Source organism: Astyanax mexicanus, chromosome 20 (assembly GCF_023375975.1).
Source record: "Astyanax mexicanus isolate ESR-SI-001 chromosome 20, AstMex3_surface, whole genome shotgun sequence".
Lineage (NCBI taxonomy): Eukaryota > Metazoa > Chordata > Actinopteri > Characiformes > Acestrorhamphidae > Astyanax > Astyanax mexicanus.
In genome coordinates, this window is record NC_064427.1 from 5,565,848 (window position 1) to 5,593,287 (window position 27,440).

The following is a 27,440-nucleotide window of genomic DNA, read 5'->3' on the forward strand; positions in this document are numbered from 1 at the left end:
CCTTTTTAATTCCATAGATTTTGGAAGAAACAATAAGTGACTTACATAAAAAATAGTTTATAAATATAGGTTATAAATACTTATAAATAATAATCGTTACGAGTAGCCCTCCCCATTTGTGCTTAATTAATATCAAATCCATTCATTTTTCTGTATGTCTGCTAAAAAACATTAGATATGTAGATAAAACAAGAAACTTACATTTAAAACTGCCACTTTTATAAACACTTATTGTAGGCACCTACTGTTACATTATCAATGCTGTGCATATTTTAGTACTGTATGTACTGGGTGTGCCATATTATATCGTATGCAATTAAATTGCCAATATTTTTTATGTGGTGAAATATATTATACCCTGAAATTTCTTGCTATATCACACATCCCTAATTATCACATCAGGGTTCTACTTTATTGCTGTTTTTAGCAAAATAAAAATTCACACTGTTCTTATTTCCCTTTATATATCTACTAGAGACAGATTATATCTGTCCAGTATCATTTATTTTATTTTAATCCTGGATATATGGAGATATTTGTAGTGCAATATTATTAGTGTCATGACATTCTGGATCATTAACTTCTGTTACAAATCTGTAAAAAAGAAAATTTGTGTATTTTTTTATATCTCAGTTAGGGGTGTGCCATATCATATTGTATGCGATAATAAAATTTTATTTTCATTATTATTATTATTTCAAAATTTTAATTTTTCATTAATGCATTTTTTCATTTTTTTGTCCCATTACCAAAAACAAGTATTGTTATCGCCAAAATGCCATAAAATATCGTGATACTATTTTAGGGCCATATCGCCCACCCCCTAGTATGTACTAAAGTCTGTTCCTTTAAGGCTTATTTATGCTCACTGGCCGAGCATGCTCTCAATACTTTGTACACATTCTCTAAAGGCTTAGAAATATAGATACCATCAAAACTCCACTCCACAGAACATGACAAGGCTGATTACACATTTTGTTTGTAGTATCTTATCACCTTCTCCTCCACTGTTGCCAAATTTGCCAAAAGCTTTTGATTCTAAACCGCCATCTAGTGGATTTTTGTTTAACATCCATGCAAACCTAAAGGATGCACAGAAATATGTTTGCAGCGACAGTTACATCCTTTGAAAAGTATGTATTGATTTTTGTTAATAAAGGGAGAATATGGGAAGTGTTTCTGATGAAATGGGCAATGTGTTATTTATTGTGGCTGTGAAAAAAAAAAGTAAAGAGAGAATAGCAGAGAAAGAAGAAGAAAGAAGAGAGAGGCCTAAACCAGCCTGCTGATGAGGGAAGGAAGACTCAGAAAGAAAGAAAGAAAGCGAGAGAGTGAGAGTGATAGAAAGAGAGAGAGAGAGGGTGAGAGAGGTGGCAGGTAGAATTAATTCATAACGTCCATAATAACGACGGCTTCTGTAATTCTCAGCAGCAATCTGAAACATGGAAATGGGACGAGGAGAGGAGGGGGGGGTGGGGTGGGGGTTGAGACAGAGGGAGAAGAACAAAAGCCCGCGATTCTGCTGACGGAACACAATACAATGGCGTTTCCCATCTCAGGTAAAACGGAGCTGATTAAGTTTGACAGTCGTATTCAAAAAGTTAACATTCGACACTGCGCTCGTGTGAGACGGGGCTTGAATCCTGCTCCTCTTATGTGGATGCCCTTGGACTGCCGATTCCTCTCAGCTTCAAAAGAGACTGAAGTTGATGCTTGGAGGATTGAAAAATGGGACCCAGTGCTTTGACCAAAAAAAAAAAAAAAACGACATTAATAAATAAAGAAGAAGAAGAATAGAAAGTAGCACTTGGACCGGGCCGGTAATGCTTATAATTAACTCGGCACCAGATTACGGAAGGTCAGGCTGGTTTTTGTTTTGACATAATGAATAAAAAGGCTCAGGAGGAATAACAAAGCACCGGATGACGATATGTGCTGAGTGGGCACGTCTTCCCACTAATTATTGATCCGTATCACGCTTGGAGGAAATGAGCAATGTTTACCTTGATTTAGCGAGCCGTCTGCTTAGGAGCCAAGGAGAGAGCCGTTTTCAAAAAAAGCTACGCGAGACGTGTCCTTGACTTGACTCAGTTCGATATCACTCCCTGTTCCTTAGCAAGCAGGCCTGCTGCTCCGCTGGCAGGACAATGGAGGAGTCTTATTAAAAAGTGGCTGAGGAGGCACTGACACTAACCAGGAGAGCATGCCAACACCTGCAGAGCCGTGCCAGGCCGAGACAGGACAGCCGCCATAACGGCGCGGCCTACAACACTCAACAAATACGCCTCAACCGAGGATAATACTCCCTGAGTAATACGAGTGGGCTTTACTTGAACAGGACTCAAAAACTGCTTCTGCTCTGTGAAAGTTTTTTTTTCACACTTCCCTGCTGTACATATGCACGTTTAGCGTGGCGGCAGCAGCAGCAGCATACTGGCTCTCGTGAATGTGTCACAGAGCAGAGGAGATCTCTGTGCTTTTGTGTGAGACGTTGAGTTGAATTGAGTTTACACTACAGGCTCGGTTTTCGCAACTTGGGACTTGACAAAATCACAAGCAGGCCCACTCGAGACTCAACGTGCATTGCTGTCTTGAGACTTGAATAGATGCGTATTATCTGATCAGCCAACAGGAAGGACTTTTGCTGCTTTTGCATACTGTTAAAACAATTCTAAGCCCTGCTTGTGAAGATGTAAATATGTAAATATGAGCATGTCAAGAATATGTCATGTTCAAGTGCTTTGTTGCTGGAACAACATAAAAAAAAAAATATCTGACACAACAGTCAGTAGACAATTTAGCATGAATTGAACGCTAAATAGTGCTTTTCTACTTATATGTTAAGTTAAGCACATGGATTATATCTACCATGCAATATCCAATATCCCTATAAAATGTATTTTGTGTTTGGAAGGGTGTCCATGTGCAACTTTAAGTAGGAAACTCGTTTTTACCATAATTCCAGTAGCATGTGGATTATGCAACCTTACCTACTTAAATCACAAAGAGTAATGCCTGACAAATAAGCCATTTTATTTGATATTGAAACCACCACTGAACATACATGTGTAATATGTAATGGTGCTAAAAATAATAAAATAGTAAATCTTAAATATTATCTTTGTGTACTATTTTTAGCAGTAAAAAGTCTAAGACAGAAACGGATCCCTTGATTCAAGAAGTAATGTTCCCTTAATTCAACAGTATATTACTATAATATAAAATGTTTCTTCATTTTAGATGAACTAATGATTTAATAAACTGTGGATAAAGGTGGATATTTAATAATATTTTTCTTTTGTTTTATAAACTATCATCAAACCGCACTGTGCAAATATTAAATTAATAATAATGATAAAATACATTGAATCTAACAATTTTAATTCCAATTTAATTTGGGTCACTTTAGTATGTGGTATTGAAATAGTGACCAGGAGTAGATGAAAAAAAAAGGACAGCAGCAGTGACTTAAGTGGTGGAAAAATGAGTAAGATAACAGAGATCATAAATATTTGGACTGATGTGTTTCTTCCAATAATATTATAAGGCTTGTGTCGCAGCCAAATTAATTGGTGAATTCATTAGGTGTTCCTAATGAATTGACCAAACGTGGTTATAGATCGATCGAATAATGTGTCCTTTTTCAGCTGCAATAAATTCTTGGTGATTAACTCAGCTGCACTCTGAAGTTATTAATCGCTGTGAGATTCAGACAAGGATTAAAAATGAACATAAAGTATTGCTCTTTAACGCATGCGTGCCACTATTCAGACATATGTCAGATATGGATCACATTAAAATGATTGTTTGAACAGCCTAAACTTAATACCTTATTTGGTCAGAAAATTGGACTTGCTGTGTGAATTTAGTGTAACCCAGCCAAAAATATGTATGTGTATGTTAGTACATGAAGAGAAAAAATAATAGTTAGTAGGTAATAATCAGATATTATATTAGAGAAAAGCAGTAAAATAATAATACAATTATTAATTGGGTTGTAGGAAATTCATATCTGTGTAACTAAAAGAATTATATGTAAAATATAAGAACTATTTTGTGTAATCTACACGTTTAGTGTGTGTAATCAATCCTAGCCAATGAGGATTCAGCAGGTTGTCATAGAGACGGAGTAGTAGAAGGTTCGAGAGAAAAAAAGAGGAGGGGGGTAAAGGGTGAGCACGAGGCAGCAGCAGGTTGTGAGTTCGCTGCCTAGCCAGCTAAAAGTTTCTCAACTAGAGAAATATGTTAGTTTTGAGTTTATTAAGTGGGTAAAAACCTCGGACAGAGTGTTTGTCTACCTTTTTTGGAGTTGTGCTGGACTTTATATGCACCCTGTGTCAGTGTTTCTGCTCGAAACCTGGAACTCACGAGGCTGCTAGCTGGCTAAGTTAGCTGCGTGAAGCTAACGGGTGTGTGTGCTAAACCCTGCACCAGAGCAACGTTCCCCGTTAAACTGTAAAGCAAGGTCAGTTATAACTGTGAGATATTGTCAACTTACACAGTTGGGCTGAAGGAGAACTCTCTTTTAACTACATGCTGCTGCTGAACTGAGAGAGAGATGCTGGCTAGTGAGCTGCGGAGCTTCGCTACTGCTGAACCGAGAGAGCTGTTTTGCTGAGAAGCTAAGTGGCACTGATTAAAGCAGCTTTTACTGGATCCACAATACAACTGAGGTATCTACACACATACACATTTTTGTTTGGCTTCCTGAGCGAATAGGCCAGTTTCAGTTTTCTTGGGCCACTACGAACCTCAGCTACGTCCAGGCCTGCAACATTTTTTTTATTTCATTTAATGCCGGCTTAAACAGTACTATTAAAGGGCCCACATAGTTTTATTTTGGGGTTATTAAGCTCTAAAACTGTGATTGCAGCACTTTGTTTGTTGTGCAATTTATTTCTGGTTCAATTCTGAAGTTTAAGTTTAGAGCTTAAAACTTTACTGATTGTTATTGTGCTAGAAAGAACTACTTGAACCCATTTTCTTCAGTAAAGAGTGTTAATACTTTTATATTTAAACGAGAAGGTTTCTGTCTATTGTTATTTGGGTGTTATTACATTTCATTGTTCCTAAAGGTTCTTTTCATATGACCAGTCAAGAAGGTAAATAGAATTAGCTATACTCATAGTCAGGTTTAAAAAAGACAGCAAAATGCTAAGCTACAGTAATATAAAAAACCTAAAAGAAGTTCATTTATTTTACTTATAACAGATACGAACCCAACGCCCGCCCATAGTTTATACTATTGGACAGAGAGGGGTGTTACATTAGTCTAACAGCAACTGTCTCATATGTATTACAAGACACTTCCTGGTCCAGTTTTAGCAATACAACAAGTGGAAAAAGAGACTGTAACTGGTTTAATGGGTCTCATCTGCAGTGGAAATGCGACTCAGGTATCTGAGCCCTCCCAAAACCTGTTCATATTGCATTGCAGTACCCTTCGTTTATATAAAAAAAGAAAAGATAAAAAGACAGTTAACATGAGTCTAAGAGAGCAATCTGAAGTGATTTTCAATCAGCCTGAAATCGCCCAAAAAGGAGTGGTACTCAACGGAACACAACTCAGCCTTGATTGGGCTATGATACTCGGAGGCAGGGCTGACTGTCTAGAACAGTCACAGCTGGTTTAACACTGTTTCAAAGTGCTAGAAAAAGATTCCTACCTTTGACCCTTTGGTGGTGCGTAGCCCATTCGTCCTAAGTACCAAACCGGCCCTGGTTTCCAGAAACACTCGTAACTTTATGGTTGCTCTTAAGTTTAAGATTACCAAGTACATACAGCCGTTTTGTTAGACCCATCCTTAGTTCTTAATGAAACCAAAAGCGATTTTGTTTTTATGGCATTGGTCATAATTGGCAGAACTATTTTGAAGCACCATTCTGTTTCTAGAGTGTTTGTGTGTGTTAATCTGAGGTTCTGTTTTTTTTTTTTTTTATCTTCAAATGATAAAGTTTGTTTGCCTTTAAGAGCCAACATCTACCAGATTAACTACACCAATTAAAATAAGAATACAAAGAATAAAATAGTTCATTTTATTTTATTAATATTTTTTTTTCAGACAAACACATTAAATTCTGGACCACAGTAGAGGATGGAAACCTTTCAGAAATATCTTTTATTCTTCTTTTTCTTCTTCTTATCATTTGAAAATACAAATATAAAATTATACTTTCCACATCTGAGGCATGAGTGATCCCCTCCACGTCTTATTGTTATCATCATTATAATAATAATTATTACTGTTATATTCCTTTCCAAGTAAAATTTAATTCCTGGCTTGAGCAAGCCATACAAGAGGACCTGAACGATTTCAGCTTTCAGACATCGGTAATCGCGGTCAGTCTCTTGTTGTTAGAAAGTCATTAATGTTGAAGGGGGAAAACAAAGCAAGTGCAAGTGTGAGGAATGGATGTGGAAGAGCGGGAAGCAGTCTTTGCTGCCTTTGCTCCTCCCAGCGATCAGCAGAAGCCAGCCTGGACCATGTGCTGTTATGGTGGAGCTATAAAAAACACCACCTTCATGTTACCATAGACTGAACATGGCAGCTACAAGACAGAGAGTGAAAAAGAAAAACGCAGAATACCCAAAAGTCAGCTCACTCATTGGTTAACAGTCAGTAAGAGTTTCTCATGCAAGTGAATGGAATGTGATTCCATAGCTGGCTGCAGAGAAACTTCCAGTGTTATCAGTGACTGTTTATTAAGCAAAGAACAACAGGGTTAGAGGAAGTGGTGTGAGAGTGAGAGAAAGAGAGATGGGAAGAAAGATGTTGTGAATGCACTAAATAGCAAGTTGACACTTTCAGAAAATCCAATCAATGTGTGTATACAGTACATTGTAAGTGGACATATATATATATATACATATATATATGTATATATATATATATATATATGTATATATATATGTATATGAGCATGGGTTGATAAGTAGTTGGCCATTGCCTTCCACTTGCCTAAAGATTCAAGTTTTAAATGGATACGGTACTACTCTCCAGACCCCTTCCACTCCAGCCTTTTTTCTTTTAAACTTCTTACATTTGTTTTCCTAAATCAATTAATTCTGTAGACTAGTTATGTGAGAGACATTCATCAGCTGTAAACTGCTGTCAATGGGAGAAAAAAACAAAAAACTACAATTAAACAGAGCCATGCTACCTTAAAGTCTAAGCTAGAAGACCAGTTAAAGAAAAATATCCCCGAAAATGTATTTACATTTTTTTTTTAAATTAAATTAATGTAAATGTTTATTGCAACTATAGCTTGTAAGAATGTTCTACCATTTTCAGTTGCTTTTTTGGTATGTATAAATTCACCTGTTCAATAAATTTGCTTATTTTGTAGAATAATATAGGCAATAAAATAATAGAGGATAAGAAAGACGATCTCACTGAAGGAAAAATACTTTATTAAATAGACAGTGTCTAGGAATTAGAAATGAACTAAGTTATTTTGGATAGTTTTAATTTTTTTGTGCAGTATTTTTTCTTTTACTGCTCTTAAAGGTTTTTAATTTATTGTCTTATTCTTATCTGCAGACGTGGCATATGTTGAGCAGATCACTTCTGTAAGCAGACTTGGAACTACACAGGTAAGATAAGCTCATAGATCAACTATTATGATCATGCAGGGACACATATGCCCCTTTTAATAAGCTGTGTTAAATGTGTTCTCCCTGCATTTAAACTCCATTTAAAACTGTATTTAATTAATTAATATTTAATAATTTGCAACAGACTGTATAGTTGAACACAACCAGAAACAGAAATGGACAATATTTTGGATAGCTTTAGCATACGTTTAGTTTAAATAAAAGACTGGTTCCAGGTCCATAGTTAGAAATCTCTCTTAAAATAATGAAAATTTGTTAAAAAAAAATGTTGAAGGTAGAGAAAATAAATTATATTTTAGAAACAGCAGTGCTTCAGGTGACTGAGATATTAGGAAAATGTACAAACATCAATAAGAGTTATCTTTTTTACTGTTGTAATTATTAGAATGAGGAACATAAAAAAATATGGTTTATCTTTTACATAAAATCTTAATAATTTTAGCTTGTGTCCGCTAAATCCCCTAAAAAATAATCAAAATAAAGAGTTTTGTATTAGCATTTAAGGTAGTATGGCGCACCCCTTTAATTAACATTCAAGGGTGGGGATTTAAATAATGCCTTTTATAAAATAATGTCTTACAGCAATTTCTGTTTTCATTTATATATATATATATATATATATATAGAGAGAGAGAGAGAGAGAGAGAGAGAGAGAGAGAGAGAGAGAGAGAGAGAGAGAGAGAGAGTTGTTTTTCTTGTGAGAGCTTTGGTTTGTTGAACCATGTTAAATCTGCGAATCACAATAAAAGAAAAAAGTAAAAAAAAAAAAAAAAAAAAAAAAAAAAATTCTACTAAAATAACCTTGCAATACAATATACTACAAATAAGCTCTACCCTTACTGATCCTAAATAAGCTACAAACTACTATATCTAGAGTAACTTTACAGTGCTGAATAATTTCACTGGGCAGGAGAGAGAAAGGGATGGATGTGTGAAGGTTAAAAAGCGTGAAGAAGGAAGAGAACAACGTCAAAGAGGAGTATAAATCACTACACTGGTACCAAAGACAGCACTTTGTTACAATATATGATTTTTACACACTAAATACAATGATGATGAACTGATAGGGGGTGATAGGGAATGGAAAAGGAAATAGAGTATTTGATGGCTGCACAGTACATTGTATTATCATTTAATATAATTATTAATATTAACAACCACAAAAATAGGAATAAAATCACCTGATCCAAAATTTGAAATCAGTGAAGGAACATCTTTTCCTTTTTAAAGATTTGTATTTCATGTTTGTCTCATACATATGAACATTACAATAGTCATCTTCAGTTTTTTTTCTCATTTGTTTTTAAATTATTACTTGATCGTATCTCCATATCATGTAAAAAGCATCCAGCATTTTGCTTCACCTGGTTATTCGGAGCATTGGAGTACATCAAATAAAACAAAATCAATCAAAAAAATGTAGTATACATTTGCAGCAGGAAACAAGAGACAAATATACAAATATACATCAATCAAATCACCTTCAACAGTCTGCACTTTAAAATCGGTTCGTTCAATGTCATTTTCTCTGACCTGAAACCAGTCCTTATACATACAAGAAAATCAGCACAGCAGCTATGGTTCTCTGTGTGAACATATTTTTCAGTGTTTTCTGTTGGTTGTATCTAAAATACATCAATATTTTAGATTAGAGGTTGGCTATATCCGTGAAATGAAATCTGAGCTTGAGTTTGAATTGCTTTTTTGTTTTGCTTGCTCTACGCCTGGCCTTCTACTCATCTGTAGAAGCAACATTCACATGAGGAGTCTTCATACATGAAACCCTAATCGAGGATCATTCAAAATAGCCAACATGTGCAAAAAAAATGGAAGTGGTCAGGTCGTTCCTACTGGTCACAGTGCAATGAATTATCCGTATACTCAGTCAGCATGGTTTGCTTGTTAACGCTCTGATAAAACGATAAAATAAATTACATTTCTTTTTCACCGTCAAACTCACAGGACTGAGGTATGGTATAAAAATGTGTGCCTTCTTAATTTACTCAGCAGAGAACTGATCGAAACAACAAGCTTTTATGCAACAGCTGTGACGTACACTCCAGATACCGAGTTCCAAAGTCAAATGGAACAGAGTGGATAAGACAAACAACAACATCAAATAACATAGTAAGTCTTTTTTTTTTTTTTCCTTTTTTTTTCTTGTCAGGAGTATAAAAGTGTCAGGACACAGAGTATTTCTAAAATCTCCGGACTGAATTCAGAGTAACACTACCTACAGTGTGCTTTGGATTGAATCGTCGTTCTTTTGAAATTAGCTTAGGTCGAGCTTAAATCTCCGCAGCTGCGATAAAAGACTCAACTTGAATCTTTACCTCACTCTGAGCAGTGCCCTGTAGTCACCGGTTTGTAAATATGCTGGTATGACACTTGTAAAATTATTTAGCTTAAATATTTACAGAGCGAGCCAAACAGCTATCCAACAGATTGCAATCGTCACTTGGGTACTTACTGTATTAGAGTGACACCTAGATAATAATAATAATAATAATAATAATAATAATAATCTGTTAAGACCTATATTTTCTTTTTTATTTATTCACACCCTGGAACCATTTCTTTTACACACCGTCAGAAAAATATGGTTTTGTTGTTTTTTTTTTTCTTTTTCATTCTGTGTTGGTTATATGCAATGACTGGAATAATATTTACAGTTACATTTTTTTTCTCGTAAATCTGAATTCACAATGTATTCATTTGAAAAAATGTCATAGTATACATTTCTTTTTTTTTCTAAACGACAAAAACAACACTTATAAAAAAAGGACCATAAAAATATTGGAGTCCTCTTTGTATTGCCCAAAAATAGGTAATTATGATCAACAATGAGACATCACAAGAATTAAAAACAGCTACTAAGATCAATTCAATAGTTCAGTTATCCTCTTGTTTTTCACCCGAAATGAAATGTACTGAATGTTCTTTCAAAACCTCATCAGTCAATATGTAGCTTGAACCTTTTTTTTGTTGTGCAAATATGACACCATAAAATCGGTTCTATACAATTGGTACCAAAGGTAATTCAGACATGACCAGCAAACATTTTAAACTACTCTTGCCAAAATGCCAAAAGAAAGAACAAAGAACATGAATAAGAAATGCGAAAAATCAAAAATAACACAACTGATCACAACAAAATAACTTCTTCCCCTCATCTATGCATCTTACCCAACTAAAAGCAGAAAAAACTAAAAAACAAAGTGAGAAATAAAAGGCCATATAGAGAAAAAATAAATCGTGGTTACAATAGGGGTTGGGATTATGGTACAGCAGTTGTTTTATTTTCTGAGATGATCTTGACAATTTCTTTTGTTCTTTTCTTCTTCATGATGCCACCCCCCCTTGCCTTTCACCAGTGGGATGCTGTAGTGCTTGAAGTCTCATGACATCACCTGTACACAACCAGTTAGAAACTTCGGCCCATCTTCCCAGGACCTCCAGATATTCTCTGGTGGGGCAAAAGAGGTAAGGGTCAACATTCATACTTCAATAGTCAGACTATTCACCAGTACCTGAGCTACTTCCTCTCTCCCTTGCCGTGGACATGTGACCAAAGAAGTGCTAGCACATGATCGTAATTCCAAAGCTAATCTAAAATTCTGCAGATTCTTTCTGGAATTTATTTGGTACACCTTTCATATACATAGTTGGGACTACAGTGATGAACTGTAGCTCATCATTTGCTGCACTTCAGTGTATCGACCACCTCTACCCTGTTTATTAATGGAGAGGGGTCACTATCTCCACTGCCAACATATTATTTGAGTAGTCCATCGCCCAATATGCAGTCATGAGTTTTACTGTGACCAGATTGTGCTTCAACAGATGTGCTACAGTTTCTAACTGTAAATCTCTGTAAAACATTATTAAAAAATTAAAGGTGTTGTGTCTTTCGACTTGAAATCTAATACCAAGTAAAGCTGAATTAATGCCCAATACCAATACAGTGTGTCAGGCAAACATTTTACATATATATAAAAAACCCTACAAGTTAATTCCAAGTGTTTCAATACAATGTTCAGGTTGTATTATAATATTCTAATAAAAAATACACATTTGATGTCACATGCAATTTTTTATTTAAATAGAAATTAGTCATTCAAATATTTAAATCCTGTAACACTATGTTCCTTTTATGTTTTAATGTCCATTTACAGCTATAATGACAATAAATATTATAATAATACAGTAGCTCAGGCTGTCTGGTTGAATGGATGTACTGTATATAATGAAACAGCATTCACACGCAGGGTTTTAGTGACCACATTGTTCTTAGAACACTGTTGCGTTCCCCAAAATAGAATGCTAATCTTTGTCATAGAAGACTAAGTTCAAGTCACCCAGTGACAGTATTTGTCAAGATTGTCAGAAGAAATCTTGTCCATGTTCAGTTAGTGGCTTAACGTAATTTCTTTGATTTCTTGTTTAAGAGAAATAAGCCAGTAGACTCCCAGCATCTCTTATTGTAAACTGGTGTCCTTGCAGACAGGAGAAAAGTGGGGCACACTGAGGCTGAAGTAATCCAAACAGACGGGTGGGCAGAGTACTGGGAGCTGAGACTGGGATCTGACTTGACACTCCACAGATTTGAAAGTTTGAGAGCCAAATGAGAGTGTTATAGCTCAGCACTGGGGAGTTTGTGGAGACAGACATAGGCTGTACACAGACATTGACACAGGCAAGACGAGAATGCCTTTAAATTTCTTTCCTGCTTGTTCTTTCTGTGTGTACAACGAAATAACACACAGTAGTCATAACTGGAAATACTTCTATTTACTACTACTGTTTTTAAATGTTTATTAGCATTTTCATTTTAGTTGGAAAACATGGACACACAAGATATAATAGGGGAGATTTTAGGAGAAAGCAACAGTGTCGATTTGTGCAAGCTTATGGATTAAAATAAACTCTCTACTTGCTTCAAGCTACGAACAAATGAAGTGCATGATATTGCAAATGAAAGGTCTGGAGTAGATGGGAAACGAACAATGGCACAGAGAGAAAGATTTGCAGGTTGAAGAGAATGAGCGCATTTCTGCCATTTCATGCATTTCACTGTCAGTCTAGCATTTGCACTGAAAGATATGGGATAACAGTTCCATAAAAGCGAGAACAGGTGGAGAAGAGATTAAGAATGAAATAAGTCTATAAAGACAGACAGAGAGGTGGATAGAAAGGGCCATTGAGCAATATAAGGGAAAACATAATACCTCCACTGAGATGGCAACCGACCACCTGTTAGGTTTCAATGGTATCCATTTGTAAAAGCTGTCGCAATCAAAGGGCCCTAAAAGTATACAGTTAGTGTGTCTGTTAGTAGGCATTTGCAGAAGAGAAAAGTGAGTACATTTTGATCCACAGGATTGTTCTGTCAGCATGACTGAGTTTGAAGTATTAAACAATTATATAATGAAAAACTAATCTGATGCATAGAGTGGAAATATGAATGAAAATCACAAGTTTACTTAATTTACTTAATAGAATTAAAGCAAATGATCTGTGAACTAAGCAGATAAAAAGATGTATAAATAAATCTACAGTAAAATCTACATATTACTGCTACAAACATGGTCTGAGTTTTGAGAGAAAGGACAGTGGTGTTAAACTATAGTACAGAGAAATGTATGAGCCTACATAATCAGAAGAAAAGTTAAAGGGCATTATTTATGTATACTGTTAAAGAGGTTAAGGAACACAGATGCTTTAAGTCATTGCTTATAGAATTCAGTGCAGTTTTCATACATATACTTGATTAATGAGCTATGCTAACTGGTTAGGCAGGTAAACCCACCATCTCCAGTCCAGCTGTTCACTATATGTGCTATAGCACACTGTCTTGGGACTCGTTAGGCTTAGTATATTTGTACAGCCTTCACTTGTTCTCAGTCCTGGATTATAAAGAGTTTAAGGTGCTGGCTCAAATTTGTTGCTACAAAATGTAAATTACATTCCACACAGTCATTACTATATAACTATACACTGCAAACCTAGCCTAGTTTGATATACTTTGATGGGTTTTCTCCAGAAGGTCAAGTTTGAACTAAATAATGCTAACAGAAACACTATTTAAAGAATCCAAACACGCATATGGTCCTCTTCAACCTCCTTTAAAAAAGTATGAAAAACGAGGAAATGTCCACCCTCGTCTTCTCGCTCTCTTGAGCTGATCAATCTCCCTCCTCCATATGCAAATCCTCAACACTGTCTGATTTTCTGATTGCGTTTGTGAGGCAAACCGCCCACACGGCAGATTTAGGGGGCAAAACGGCAAACTGTCAACACGTCTTTCTTAAAAACACTGCCTCTTATCGGGCCTGTCATCAGCCCATTGTGCTCGTGAGCGACGCGCTTCAGAAAGACCTCCCGAGCTTAATCCATATGAATAAATCAAAGTCTACTACGGCAGGGTGCTTCGGGCTCTCTAATCAAGCAGACTTGGAGGAAAGAGTTTTGCTTCATACTCCCACTAACACTCTCGTCTCCATAGAGTATGAAAGGCTTCATCGTTTAACTTCATACACTCACAGTTGCATGTTCCTGACAGTGCTACTCAGATGTAGGCCTGGAAGGACACAGCGCCACACTCTTCTTCCCCATTTAACGCAGCTAATTCATCTCTTCAGCTAATTATAAAGCCCTTCACACAATGAATTGGGTGCGCTGGAGCAGGAAAAAACACTAAACTCTGCAGTACTGTGGCCCTCCAGGGCCAGATATGAGTAACACTAATAAAGAGTAATAAAACAGCAACTGTGGAGTCATCCGCCGGGTTGCGCCTCCTACAGTTCTGTAGTGTAGCTAATTGTTGACACGTGTCGCAGAAATAAACGAAGAGGAGCATTCTGCGTTCCGCGTCATTTCCTGTGTTAATGTGCTGCTCGGAGACATTATCTGCTGGAGCACTGGACGCCAAAGCATCTAGGCTCTCGGCCCAGCCTTAGTTACTCATTTCACCCTGAGAGGAACTAACTCAACCTGAAACCACACCACTCCACATTAATCTCTCATCGGCATGCACATTTGCATCCAGATGTGTTCTTGTTAACTCTAATGCCCATAAATAAAGCTAGGGTTGCGAGGCATGCATCTCCATTGCGAAATGCTGTGAATGTTTAACAAAGTTAAAGTCTGAGTCTTCTGCTCTCTTGAGTTTTTAACCGTTGTCTAACATTCTCAATGCAACTAAAGTATAAAATACGAAGGAAGAACAGGGGCAGTGTTTCTAGCCTTGACGCAAAGTGATCCATGGAACACGGATAATTACTTGATAACTGTATTATAATCTGCATTGTTCTGCAGATACAAAAGCAACAAAGAGGCTGTTCAATTCACAAAGGCAGCGAGGGTTGGGAGGAGAGAAGGCCCGGGATGAGTGTCGCTCGGCACACCTTGCCCATCTCTGCTGTAGAGCTGGTTAAGAGATGTATTTGCGCGAGAATGAGTGTGTGAATAATTGAATTTCAATTTGGCACTTCATTACAAATGCATCCTTTCTTTTTCCAAATTGAGAGCTTCAGCGATTCAGAAATGCGACCTGACATCTGTGACATTCATAGACGGAATCTGCGCTCTGCCAGCAAAAAGCCAATTAAAGCAACTTTTGTGCCGCGCCATGCTTTTGTTTGGATATGGTGTCAAAAGCATCTGCTTGTTACAGGGACATTTGAATTTGACAATTTGCTCATTTCCAATCATACCACTCGTTTTTTATCTGCCAAGTTGTTTGTGATGCTCTATTCTCCCTCCCGTCTTAAACTCCAGCCACAGTTTAGACGGATTGCAGTATCAGAGGCTCTTGTTTTTTTTTACGCATATAGCAACACTAATCTTGCTTACAGTCTGATTGAGAACCTCTTGTCCAAATTTGTCTTGTCCATTAACAGTATATAGTATAGTATAGTATAGTGGCTGCCTTTAAATGAGTCATACAGAAATTACACAATCAAACCTTGACTCCTCAGCCGCAAGTAAAAAGTAATCATTATCTGTTCAGGATTTAAAATGCTTTGAGAAGAGAATAAACAGAGAATCAGGCAGAGAAAAGAGAAGAAGCAGAACATTTTCTTTAGGCCTTTTACACTATTTTGTGTGTAGAGTCTAAGGGTGTCTCTATTTGTTGCATATGCACACCAGACAGTGAGATATTAAAGATTTGGTTAACTTAAAACATGATGAAAACCAATTGGCAAATATTAATGCTTTCTACAGCATGTTCATTAATTATTCAGTATTGTAAATAGTTTTGCAGGATTTCTGCTTTTTTTTTTTTTTTTTACCAATCTGTGGTGTCAACTTTGCTATAAATACAGCAAACCGACATGGAATGCAAACGTACAATACTATTTAAATGTTTTTGATTTGTCTGCAGACCCCTGTACAGACTAATTTGGTCACAGACAACACACAGGCCAGTTCTGTGAATACAAATAAAAAATGTTGTGTCCAGAATGACTGGAAATTTTTAATTATTTTATTAATCTATTTATCTATTCATATTTCAAAAGATCAGCCAACAAAATGCTAAACATATCACCTGAGATCAATGTTTCAGTCTGCAATGACGCCACATTCATGCCCGAGAGCACAATTGGTCTCGTTCTCTTAGAGTGTTGGATGGATGAATGAGGTTAGTTTATATAAGTAATATAAGAGGTAAGTAATAACTGTCTTTGTTTTTACTGGTGTTTGCAAGTTTAACAAAACTTCCTAAAAATAGCTTAAGACATGATCTCTTAACATACAAGTTGTAAATTGAATTCAGCCACTGCACAATGGCATCGAAGGGGTAGACAAAAGAGAAAATATGCCAAAGTTATTGACTATGATAACTGAGGGCAGGATGTCACATGTTGATGATAAAAACACTATATTGTCTTTTTATTGTAACCCTGTCTAATAAGGGATAAGTAATAAGGCAGATAAAATAGGCAGCTGTAAAATTTTAACTTGGTGAAGGCAGGATGATACTCACAGCAATACCATGGCTGAAGCCGGATCCGGGCTGGGGGCTAGCAGCAGTGATGTAGTTTCCAACAGCAGAGTCCTGACTGGCCGGGCCGTACAGATCCGCTACAGGCCCCGGACTGTTGGCACCAGGGAAGCCTCCAGGCCGAGGAGGGTTAGTGCCTAAAGAACACACACACACACACACACACACACACACACACACTTAAACTGCAAATCCTCAGGGTCATGTCAAGCATGATGTGCACAGATTGGAAAACAAATTTCAGACTGCCTGGAGATCGACATAAATACAATATATGGGAGAGAATATGATATTGGATGTTTGAGTCTATATTCATTTTCAGAATATTGAAGGACTGGGAACAGTAGAGCCAAATAATAAAAGTGATACCAGCAAGGAGAGTGGCACTGAAATGCTGACTAATTACTGGAAATGCTGTTCCATTTTATACACTCCATAATAATAAAATGCTAATAGCTAAAGCTTTCACAATTATATTGTGGATTGTAAGGAGAGTGTCATTAAACTTGCATTAGAACAATATCTTTATTATCTGTGTTTCATACAAGTAGCAATGGGCACTGAGGTGATTAGCCAACATCATATTCTCATGTATGTCATGCACATGTTGGGGGAATTTCACAACTCACAGTGAAGTCATGTGCAAACAGAGATCGGCATGCATGAAACCAACATGCAGTCAGTCACAAACGTATGATGTGCCCCTTGCGTCAGGCTGTTTGTGTGAACTTGCATGAAGCGCAACACATGAGCGTGTCTTTGGGTTGCATATATATATTTATTTATGTATTATTATTATCATTAGGTACTATTTTAAAGGAAACTCCTCGCACAACACATTTTTCATATTTGGTAAAGCAGATACTGCAGGTTTTGCATCTGATTTTTAGGGTTTTCCTTTTCAAGTTGCCACTGAAAAGGCAAAGATTGTAAATGATGTAATGACGTACAGCTTTTTTACTTTGCAAAAATATTAGGTATATCAGCAAGATTAAAATTATTACTCGTCAAGTTTTTTGCAGTGAAGAAAATGTAGTAAATGCCAGTAGTCTTTGTAAAACACATGCCTATTACAACCACAGGATCCAGCCAAAATATCCAGCACTGTTTAAACAGACCAGTGCTCAAGTCACAGTGTCTATTGTCCACACTATAGCTATTCATTCATCACACTGCACTGGTAATAATAGGCCTACATTCTTACTGCCAGTACAGTTTGAGACCGCAGTGCTGTGACTAATAATGCATTGATTATATTTTTTTTCATTCACGAGTGGACAAATCTGTCCTGTCTGTCCAAAATCATATACATCTTATTACTTCAATGTGCCAACTGACATTTCATGTACATATATAAATAAATCAAATGCATTGAAAATTAGTTTTACATTTAACACGCTTACACTTGCTGCTGTTCTGCTAATGATTTATGTTTATATAAAAACTAAAAAAAAAAAAAGCATTTGTGGACAGATGGGTCAATTCATCCTACTGTATTTGGGCATCTCTGCAGTTTGCAATGATTGAGAAAGAGAGAGAAAAAAAGACTGCAGTGCTTAACTCCAGGCTTTTCTCAGGAGCTGCCTCACTGGCCTTATCTGAGCAGCACATATCCTAATAGGCCTGCTTATTAAGCAATTACAGCCATTTTGAGTTTCAGCAGTAATCCTCATTTCCTATAATTGGTGGATTCTGTTGAGGCAAAGCGCAGGGCTCTCCCTTTCTCTCTCTCTCTCTCCTGCTCTCTCTCTCTGCAAGCAAAAGGATTTATGTTTCAACTTAAACCCTGGGGCTAGACTGCTCTTGCTATTAACTTTAATAGGCAAACATGAGTTACACTTATTGGCTTTGACTGGTAGCTTAGCGGCACCCATGCTAATTAAACTAGCGGGCCAGTGGATTACACAGCAGGTTTTTAAGGTGCAGGTGACTCATGTGTCCTGCACTGGTGCCCAGTGCGGTGCTTTAATTTACGAGACCCCTTTGTCTCTTTCTGCAGGATGACAAAGTGGCAGTGCACCATGGGGAAAGAGGGCACAGAGTCGTTCTGTTCGCCGAGTTCAAGCAAGGTATTTGTCCTCTGCTGTTATTTATTTATTATCTGTTTATTTATTTGTTTATATACCTTTTTCACGGTGGAGAGGGATTATAATTCTCACACCAACACGCACACAGGCACACAAACACACAATCTTTGCTGTCATGAGATAAAGTGCTTTGATATGACCCCTAAAAGACCCCACAATGCATCGATTATGTCTGTGTTTCCCACAGCAACCGAGATACAGGAGACAGTTTGACAGGACCTCATATCAAGTATCACCTTAATCCAATAGAACTTTATCTCCCAGTGTTCTCAACCTATATTGAAAGCAGTATTACTGTCATATATTGCAAAGATTAAGACAGAAATGCGCATTTCTGCCTCCAATGCTTCCGTTCAGTGGTGGAAGGGATGGGGGTGGAGTGCAGAGGTGAAGTATTATTTATGTCTGTCTGATAAAAGCTGGTAGAAAAGCCAGTGTAACACGGAGAACGAGAGAAAGAGCAGCAGTTTAAACAGGAGAAAACGCAGAGAACAACATGACCTCTGCCAGCAGCACAGGACAGCTACCAGAGCTGAAAACACAGTGATGTATTGTTTAACACAAGCAAAACTGGGCAAAACTCCCATATGTTCTTAGTGGCAGTGTAGCCGTGCATCAGAACTGCTCCAACCAGAATGCCTTATACTGTGTGCTGGTGAAATCTGACTACAGTAATTTAGGACCGTGACTCTGTACAACACCGGTGCAGCTCGGAGCCCGTAGCTTAGCGAGCCCGGCTGCGCACCATGGGGAGCCATTCGAGCCGAAATCTGCACAGACTGGGCCTGGGTCCAAACCGAGAGATCTGTGTAATCTGCAGTGTAAAGCACGGGCGCTAAGATGCCTTTCCTTGTCTGCTGCCAAAGCAAATGAGGCGGGACAGGCGAGGTGAGGCGAGGCGGAGCACCTGGCAGGCCTCACAACACCTGGCTGGAGCCGCTTCGACTGCGGCCGTTAGGACCAGGGCTACAGACGGGCGACACCATGCAAGATTCTGCAGTGCATCATCATGCTTTAGAGCAGGGACAATGCAGAACTGAAGCAGGCCCGTTGAGTGTGCTGCTGAAAATGGCTAACCAATGAGGCTTGACTAGCCATAACTGCGCTAGGGCTTGAGAGAGAGAGAGAGAGAGAGAGAAAGAGACAGCATATTGACAGCACCTTCACTGACATAACTTTCACTGGTGGAACAGGACTAGTGAGATCAGTGCTAAAAAGTTATTAATACCACAGCCTTATTTACATAGAAAATGAACACGTCCATTTAAAGTGTAGTATACACTACTGCTCGAATACTTGTGTCTTTTATGTAAGGCAATACACTAGATGGCATAGTCAAAACGTTATGTAATGGCAATGGTAGTAACAGTGGAAATATTTGTAAACAGAAGCCATCAGCCACATAAAACGCATTATTTAATTATTCGAAAACTAATACAGAGGGTATGTTCCAGTGCAAAAGAAGTGACATGTTCGCCTTAAAAAAAGACTAATGAGTCAAACAGGACCTGTCTGCAATCTGCTTATTAGCCACCCTTTATAACCAGGTCTCTCGTTCTTCCTTCTTGAGATATTTTGGCTACTCTCACTCTATTTTCTGTTTTTTTACTTTTGCCTGTCTTCTTTCTGATTTTTGATCTGTGGATTTTTCACGTGGTCTTTGCAGCAAAGTCTATAGTAACACTACACAGAAACTACTGTGGATTACTATAGATGCAAGCAAAAACATGATTCACTTTTGCATTTGAATTACTTCTAACCATTTAATAATTTTTGGGATTAATACTTGGCTGATGCTTCCTAAGTTTTAAAATGCGCTGAATGCAGCACATCACCTTCAAAACCTCAATTCACACCAAACACAGCAAGACATAATAATGTGAGGATGTTCCAAGAGAGCCTGTGTTTACATTACAGGAGTTTCGCAAGGAGGTGACAAGAGTTGACTTAACGTGCAACGCAAGGTGACAGGAAGGGAATTAGCTTGTTTTTATACTGCGATTTAGCCGTCCATATAAACAGTCTTTAATATAAATTCTGAATGGAAACAGAAGACTATGAGCACATCATGATTATACACTGACACTGAATACAAGTTAGAAAGCAAACAATACCTATGTAGTTGAGCCTAGACACAAAAAAACAAGTTTCTTACAGTACCATGCTCCTTCAGCAGATATGGGATGCTTATGTATGAGCTTATGATAGTATGGGGATGGGGAATATGACCGAATGAACAGAGTGAGCATTAGCTGACCCTGCATCATCCATTTTGGCTGCATTATGTTCATGCTTGTGCTTTGTACGTGCATCCAGAGGGCACTTGGGTGCCTTCATGCCATAATAAGAATACTACTACTATTAATAATATTACTACTACTACTAATAATAATCTAATGGATCTACATACACAAAAGAACAAACAGCTTTCTTAAAGAGAGAAATGAATTGATTATGGAAAAATCCCACATGCAGTGCATATTAGCCAGGTGTTTATCATGATATCACTGCCTCTATTTAAACAATAGTCTTTTGTCTGATGCATAAATGTGATCGAAGAAACACAAAATAATAACAACAAGAACAAAAACAAAAAAGGAAACCAAATGTGAAGGAAGCAAAAAGGTCAAGGACATGAAAACGCACCATACAAACCTGGGCTTTTAAACTGATCCGGGCTGTGCAGGTGCTGCAGGGGCGAGTTGCAGGCGGACGTGGCGTGCTCGCTTTGCAGCATCTGAGCTGCCTGGGGCCCCAGGGAGCCATAGTCCGCAAAGGAACAGGGTGCCCCCCGCTGGTCGCTGGGCGCGGAATAAAACCCGTAATCGGGGAAGCCTGGGAGATACAGTACAGGGGTGGAGGAGGGGGAGAAGGGAATGGAGAGGGAGGTAAGGAGGAGGAGGAAGGGGTGGGGCGCCATCATTGTGGGGAAAAACTCTTGCATGGTACACAGTCACGTAGGCAAGACGTATGTTGATGCGTGCTGCTATTGAGAGTGGCTGAACATGGCTACTTGATGTTTGGCACTACACAATTTATATCAACCTTTGTTTTATTTAAACCAAGCCCAGCTAACTGGTGATTTGGGCCTCAAGATTTGACCTCTAAACAGGGGTGAACTACAGTACCAGTCAAAAATTTAGACAAACCGAAATCAGGGCTCCAACCAGGATGAGGAATGAAGCTTACAATTTATATCTTGTTTCTAACATTTTGTTTGCTTAGTTACTGATGAGAGTTGCTTTAGGTTCACAGCCTTTGTGTGCCTATTATCAATATACAACTGCCGGTTTAGAAGTTGCTAAAATGCACCTGTGCTAGCACTGGATTTTCCCACTATACTTTAGTGGGGAGAGTTATTGTAATTATTAGTTTGGCTTGTGTTATGTTGTTTCATGTGTGTTTGAAATATCATTGTAAAGGAAAGAGACCCTGCAGCAACAGTAGCAGTGCAGCATCCGCAATCCTTAAGCAGCATCAGGAAGGGGCCACAGGCCTCACCCAGCACAACTGATGTACCATTTGCATTCCTCCCACTGTTAGCATCACTACTGGGCCAACTATGCTCAGCATTGCTACCCCACCTTTACTCACTAGACATATTCATCAAGAGCATTTCACATCTAAAAAACGTGTAAATAAATATTGGATCTACATAATAATTATGTTCATGATTCTTTTGTTTTTATAACTTTTTTATACTTTTTGATCAAAAGTTTTGAAATGCTTTAAATAGGTTTCTAAGAAAGTAGAAACAATGTAATGCATTCCATGTTTTCCTAAATGCATCCTAAATCAGTCAACAGGCGCTCAGCATATGCAGAGCTTTTGTCAAGTCTGTTGAAAAAGCATCCCCTGAGAGAATGCCAGCCCTGTGTAAAGCTGTAGTTAAATTTGTTTTGCATGATTAGGTGATAATTTGAGATATTTGCACTTACATAAAATGTGGAATAAAGACTTCTCTTGTTTACATTTTTGACTGGTGCTGTAGTCAATCCATGAGCCACCACTGCAAATGGGCACTGAGTGAAAGGGCCTCATGTTAACCCTGGGGATCAGTGAGAAGCAGCACACCTTCGAACACAGTTGATCTTCATTCACACAATAACATTCCTTAATAGTCCTCTTAATAATCTGTATTTTTCTTTCTCAAGAGAATAAAGCTTGAATTCACACAAAACATCAATAATTGATTTCAAACCCCTCTATTCTTGGGAGACGCAGCTAAGCATACTGAGCCTTTGAGTAAGGTTCTGCAGACAATCTAAGAAGGCCACATTCATGTTTACTGGGCATAAACATTAGGGAGGATCCACAACACAAAGCGCTAGGCCTCTTCACGTCTTGGCCCGAACTCACAAAAACACCTTGCTTTCACACAGATGGCAGATTAGCAACGCTTCAGAAACCATCATTGACTAGTGCGAGCCGCATTGACATTTATAGCTCATCCCCATAATCTGAAGCGCGGCACTCGTATAAAAGGCCTATTAAAAGCCATTGGTGCCTCTCGCACCTCTTTCCAGCACAGGCGTTAATCCACTCAAGGCAGGAGCAAGATTGGCAGCGCAGGCCTTTCATCCTGCGGCCCCCCAGGGCGTATTTGTTTTTCATTTGGGTCCCTAAACAAAAAGAGAAGGCCTGCAGCCCTGCCTCACCTAGCCAGTGCTGATTATACTGTCAGCAACTGCCAAGTGCAATCTAGCGGGCAGAACAGGTCCGCCGCCAGCTTCGTCACACCTTCCCCCTCCATCCTGCAAATTGGGGTAAGCGGCTGGTAGAATGGCACCATGCCCGTGCTGTCTACTTACCGGAATGTATAGCTTGACAAATCGGACAAAACTACGCTCGCAGTGGATTTATTTACATCTTACTTTCAGCCCAAAGAAGAAGAACAGTGCAGGCTAGTTCTAGTTCTCTTTACAGGTACAGAGCAGCACTTTTTTTGGACATGCCTTCTCAAAGAGGAGACTTCACAATCAGAACAACAAAACTATAAGATAACACATTGAATTAGACAGGGATTCTAGTGTTCTAACAAGCAGCTTCATGAGGACCCTGAGGATGTTTCTTACTATAGGTTTAAGAAGTTCTTGCCATATATGGCCAAAATCTCTTGCTATAATTTTTTAAGGTTATTTTTTATGTATTTAAAATTTGTGAGGTAACTTTAGTAAATTAAAAATGAATGGCATGTACAGTACTGTTGAAAAAATTGACTGGAATCACGCCGTTAATTACATCATGTGCTTTATATACAGTGATTTTAAAAATAACATAGATTTTTGATTACATAAGTAATCAGTTTACATCCATTTACCTTTTTCCTGTATTTGGCATTTGAAATTCCGGTTCTTTCATTTTATCAAAACTTCATTCTTGATTCCCCAGTCTTTGTAGGATCATACACAGCTCCACTCATCATTCTGGATTCTTCTTAGAGCTTTTACGTTTGTTTTTTTTGTTATATTATTAAAAACATTGATTCCATTGGACACAGCAAACAGTTCAGGAATATGTTAGAATTAACAAACTGTGCTGCATTTCATCTGTCTGTGTGTACCGCAGGTTTTTAAATATCTCCTACTGAGTGACCCCTTCTAACTAAACCTGCTGTAGGTAGGTCTCAGGGAAACTGTCCTGCTTTTCTAATGACTCATCTTTGATAGGACTGCAGCATCTTCGGAGACTGCGCTGCCCACTGCAGCCCCTGCTGCTGACTCACCACGTCTGCACCTGCACACACACAAACTCTACACGCTCCGTCCCATAGTCTGCCCCCGAGTCACCTCACCTCATCAACTGCCTTACCAAAAGTATCGGATGGACCTCCTTTATTCCAGAGAACACAGTTCCAATGCTCCTCAGCTCAGTGCTCACATTCATTTGCTCAAGAGAATCTGATTCTATTGGCAGTACTTCATTAAAATGACCAAATGAGCTATATGTATGTATTTACGCATCTGTGTTAGCAATAGGTTCAACTTAATGTAGCTGAATGCATGTGGATCCAAATTTAAAAATGTTTGTGTGGTAAGACATTTATAAGATATTTATATATATTTATATTTATATATATTTAATGTCTTTGTGTTGCTGTACAACTTATAACAGGTGTTATTTGAACCTTATAGTACACATTTGGATTGTATGGGCTGTCTGCAAGTATATACTAAAATATTAACAAAACACACTTTATCTACTATTACTTGGACTCTTTAAAAATGTGTTTCATTGATGCCTATAGCCATTTACTGTAGCCATTTGTCAATAACTTTTTCAAAAAAAAATTATTTGTTCATTTATACCTGAATGTTTACATTTGCTGCATTTTCTCAAAAGATCTTTCTTTTATGATCTTTAATGATTCTTCTGACTGAACCCAGACTGCTAAATCTAAAGATTTGCTTATCAAAGTGCAGAGAACAAATGACAGCAGGCTGAGGTTAATCCGGGCCACATTCAGCAGACTGGATATATCTCCTGCAAAAGGACAGAAGTCATAAGGAGTGTCCAAGAGACTGTGGTGGAAAACCCCACAGGGAATTATTCTCCTTGGATGCCCTGTGCCCTTCCCTCCCCACTTCACATCTCTGTCTATAGCCCTGTCATTCTGGAAACATCCCGACTTTCACGGTAAATATCCAGCCTTTCAGCTGAGCTTTAATTGCGCTGAGACCAAACATTAAAAAAGAAAGAAAAACGGGAGCGAGAGCGTGCAAGACTTTTTTCTGCTTAATCCACTTTCAACGTGCATGCAAATAGCCCGTCGCCCTTGAGTTTCAAAGTGGGTTCCGTGCTCCTCGCTAATTAGACAAGCTTCCCCGGCTTCCTCTTCTCTTTCTAATTAGAATCTTTAATAACAAACAAGCGCCGACCTTTACAAAAGGCTTCTCCACAATCTCCTCCATTAGTTAAACGGATGAGGAGGGAAGGGGTTAGAGAACGATCACCCCCCCACCAGCTCCCCTCCCATACCCCAACAGCACTGAAGCATCATCCAAGAGTCTTGGGCCATGCCAGTGGTCCACAATAGTGGCTTCCTGTTGCAATCTGCACGAGGCGTTGGATTGAGGGCGATAGCGGGAGGAAAGCGACAGGACACAAAGACGACATCGGAGGCGCACAACAAATACACATGGTGGCTTTGTTTGCTCTGACATGGACAATTAGCCCTCAGCTGCCGGCATCGCGCAGCCAGGAAGGTCTTATCTAATAAAGGCAGGCAAAATGACTTTTATTGTTCAGGTAGATTGCCTCTAATGATAGTGCCATCAGTGTAAAAGGATATGAATAAAAATGGGGATGTGATGGGGGGTGCAGAAGGGGAAGAAAAAGAAAGAGAGAAAGTGGCTCTTCAGTGGATGGTGGGAGCACGAAAAGACACCATCTGGGAGCGCTGCAATCTCTTGATTATCTTCCTGTGCTAATTTTCTTTTCAGTGCATACAAATGATTTACTTTGAGCAAAGGTGAGAAACATGAGTGCGATTGAGCCAAAGACGCTGTTTTTTCCCCTCCCCCCTTCTTTTTCACATCAAAGTTAGAGAAATAATGGCTTCTCTCTGATCTTGTGCAGAAAAGCACATGTTCCTCTGTGTGTAACGTTTCCACAGTGGGACCGAGCATGTCGCCAGCTTCCTCTGGGAGCAGCGGTGGCGGGAAAGAAAAGAAGGCGTTTATTTGCATGGCACGAAGACAAATTTGCAGCATGCTAATGAACAAATATCGAATGGCGATGTTAGAGCTGTGCGGACATCTGGTGCCACGCTGCATCAGCGATACAACAACCTGCAATATCACAGGAGCCCCGTGTTTGGAATAATGGAGCTGCCAGCTTGTGTTGGGCATTAAAGCTTACGATCTGAATGTGCATGTGTGCAGGGGAGTGTGTGACTCTAAAACAAATGAGGTCATAAAAGAAAATGAACGCAACAGTTTTCCTTTCGTTCTTCCTTTTAACCTTTGGGAGCTTCAAAACATCAGAGAAATTCTAGCAACACTCAAATAGAACAGATGAAAAGAAAAAACCTGCAAGACTTTGGTACACTAGAGTCTCAAGGACACTCGATAAAAGGTGTAAAGAAAAGCTGGATGATTCCAGAGCTATACTATACAGACTCCTGGAAGGATGTGGCCTTCACACAATAAAGCCTGAAAGCACAAGCACTCCACGCCGTGGTGTAGCTATCTGACTCCAGACTTTAGAGCACCAGGCGGCTCCTTTTACAAAGCCCCTTTTACAAAGTTCTTACAATGCCAAGAAAGGCATCATACTCCGTTCTTATAGTACATGCCTAAGGTTGAGTACATACAAAAGAGAGAGCAAGCGAGCAAGAAGCTGAGTAGGTAGTGCATTAAGTGCTGCGTCTTGGAGGTTTTAAGCAAAAGTGTGGTTTAGGATGAGCTCCCACACTCCCGTAGATCATATCTCCCACCACCCCCTGCCCCCGATCATCCAATTATTAATATTCTAGCTATCAGCCTGAAACAAAAGATCACTTCTTCGCCATTTCTTTTTCTTTTTTTCTCCTGCGGTCTAATTGGATGTAATTACTCATCTACAAAACAAATGAGTAGGTCGGCGTTGCCGTGGTGACTGGATCAGTGGGTCCAGCAGTGCGAATTGCTCACCGAGCCTCATTTCTGCTGATAATTATCGCTCCTCTTCCCTCTCCCTCTATCCCCTCTCTCTTTCACTCTCTCTGCCTTTCGCCCACTGCCCGGAGAAA

At 38.6% G+C, this 27,440-nt stretch overlaps 1 protein-coding gene and 1 long non-coding RNA gene across 11 annotated transcripts in view; one reads left to right on the top strand and one right to left on the bottom strand.

Moving 5' to 3' along the window:
* The first annotated feature begins 9,636 nt into the window (after positions 1-9,636).
* On the top strand, positions 9,637-26,643 carry LOC103045725 (uncharacterized). 3 transcript variants are annotated; one of them, XR_001518606.3, is made up of 4 exons: positions 9,637-9,742; positions 10,990-11,098; positions 18,622-18,691; positions 24,278-26,643. It is a non-coding gene; the product is annotated as an uncharacterized LOC103045725 (long non-coding RNA). The 3 variants fall into 3 exon arrangements; XR_001518607.3 differs by having other exon boundaries at positions 24,379-26,643; XR_007427528.1 differs by lacking the exons at positions 18,622-18,691; positions 24,278-26,643 and adding an exon at positions 12,119-12,850.
* The window catches only part of msi2a (musashi RNA-binding protein 2a), a 281,548-nt gene continuing 264,326 nt past the window's right edge, over positions 10,219-27,440 (bottom strand). For 2 of the 8 annotated variants that reach the window (XM_022680980.2, XM_022680984.2), the window contains exons 12-15: positions 21,356-21,544; positions 16,605-16,759; positions 12,844-12,920; positions 10,219-11,081 (exon numbers count right to left, since the gene is read on the bottom strand). In XM_022680980.2, coding sequence (XP_022536701.1) covers positions 12,879-12,920; positions 16,605-16,759; positions 21,356-21,544 — 386 coding nt within the window. In that variant the 3' untranslated portion in view covers positions 10,219-11,081; positions 12,844-12,878. The remainder of the gene's footprint in view (positions 11,082-12,843; positions 12,921-16,604; positions 16,760-21,355; positions 21,545-27,440) is intronic. The other 6 variants (XM_022680982.2, XM_022680985.2, XM_022680987.2 and 3 more) reach the window with 4 other exon arrangements.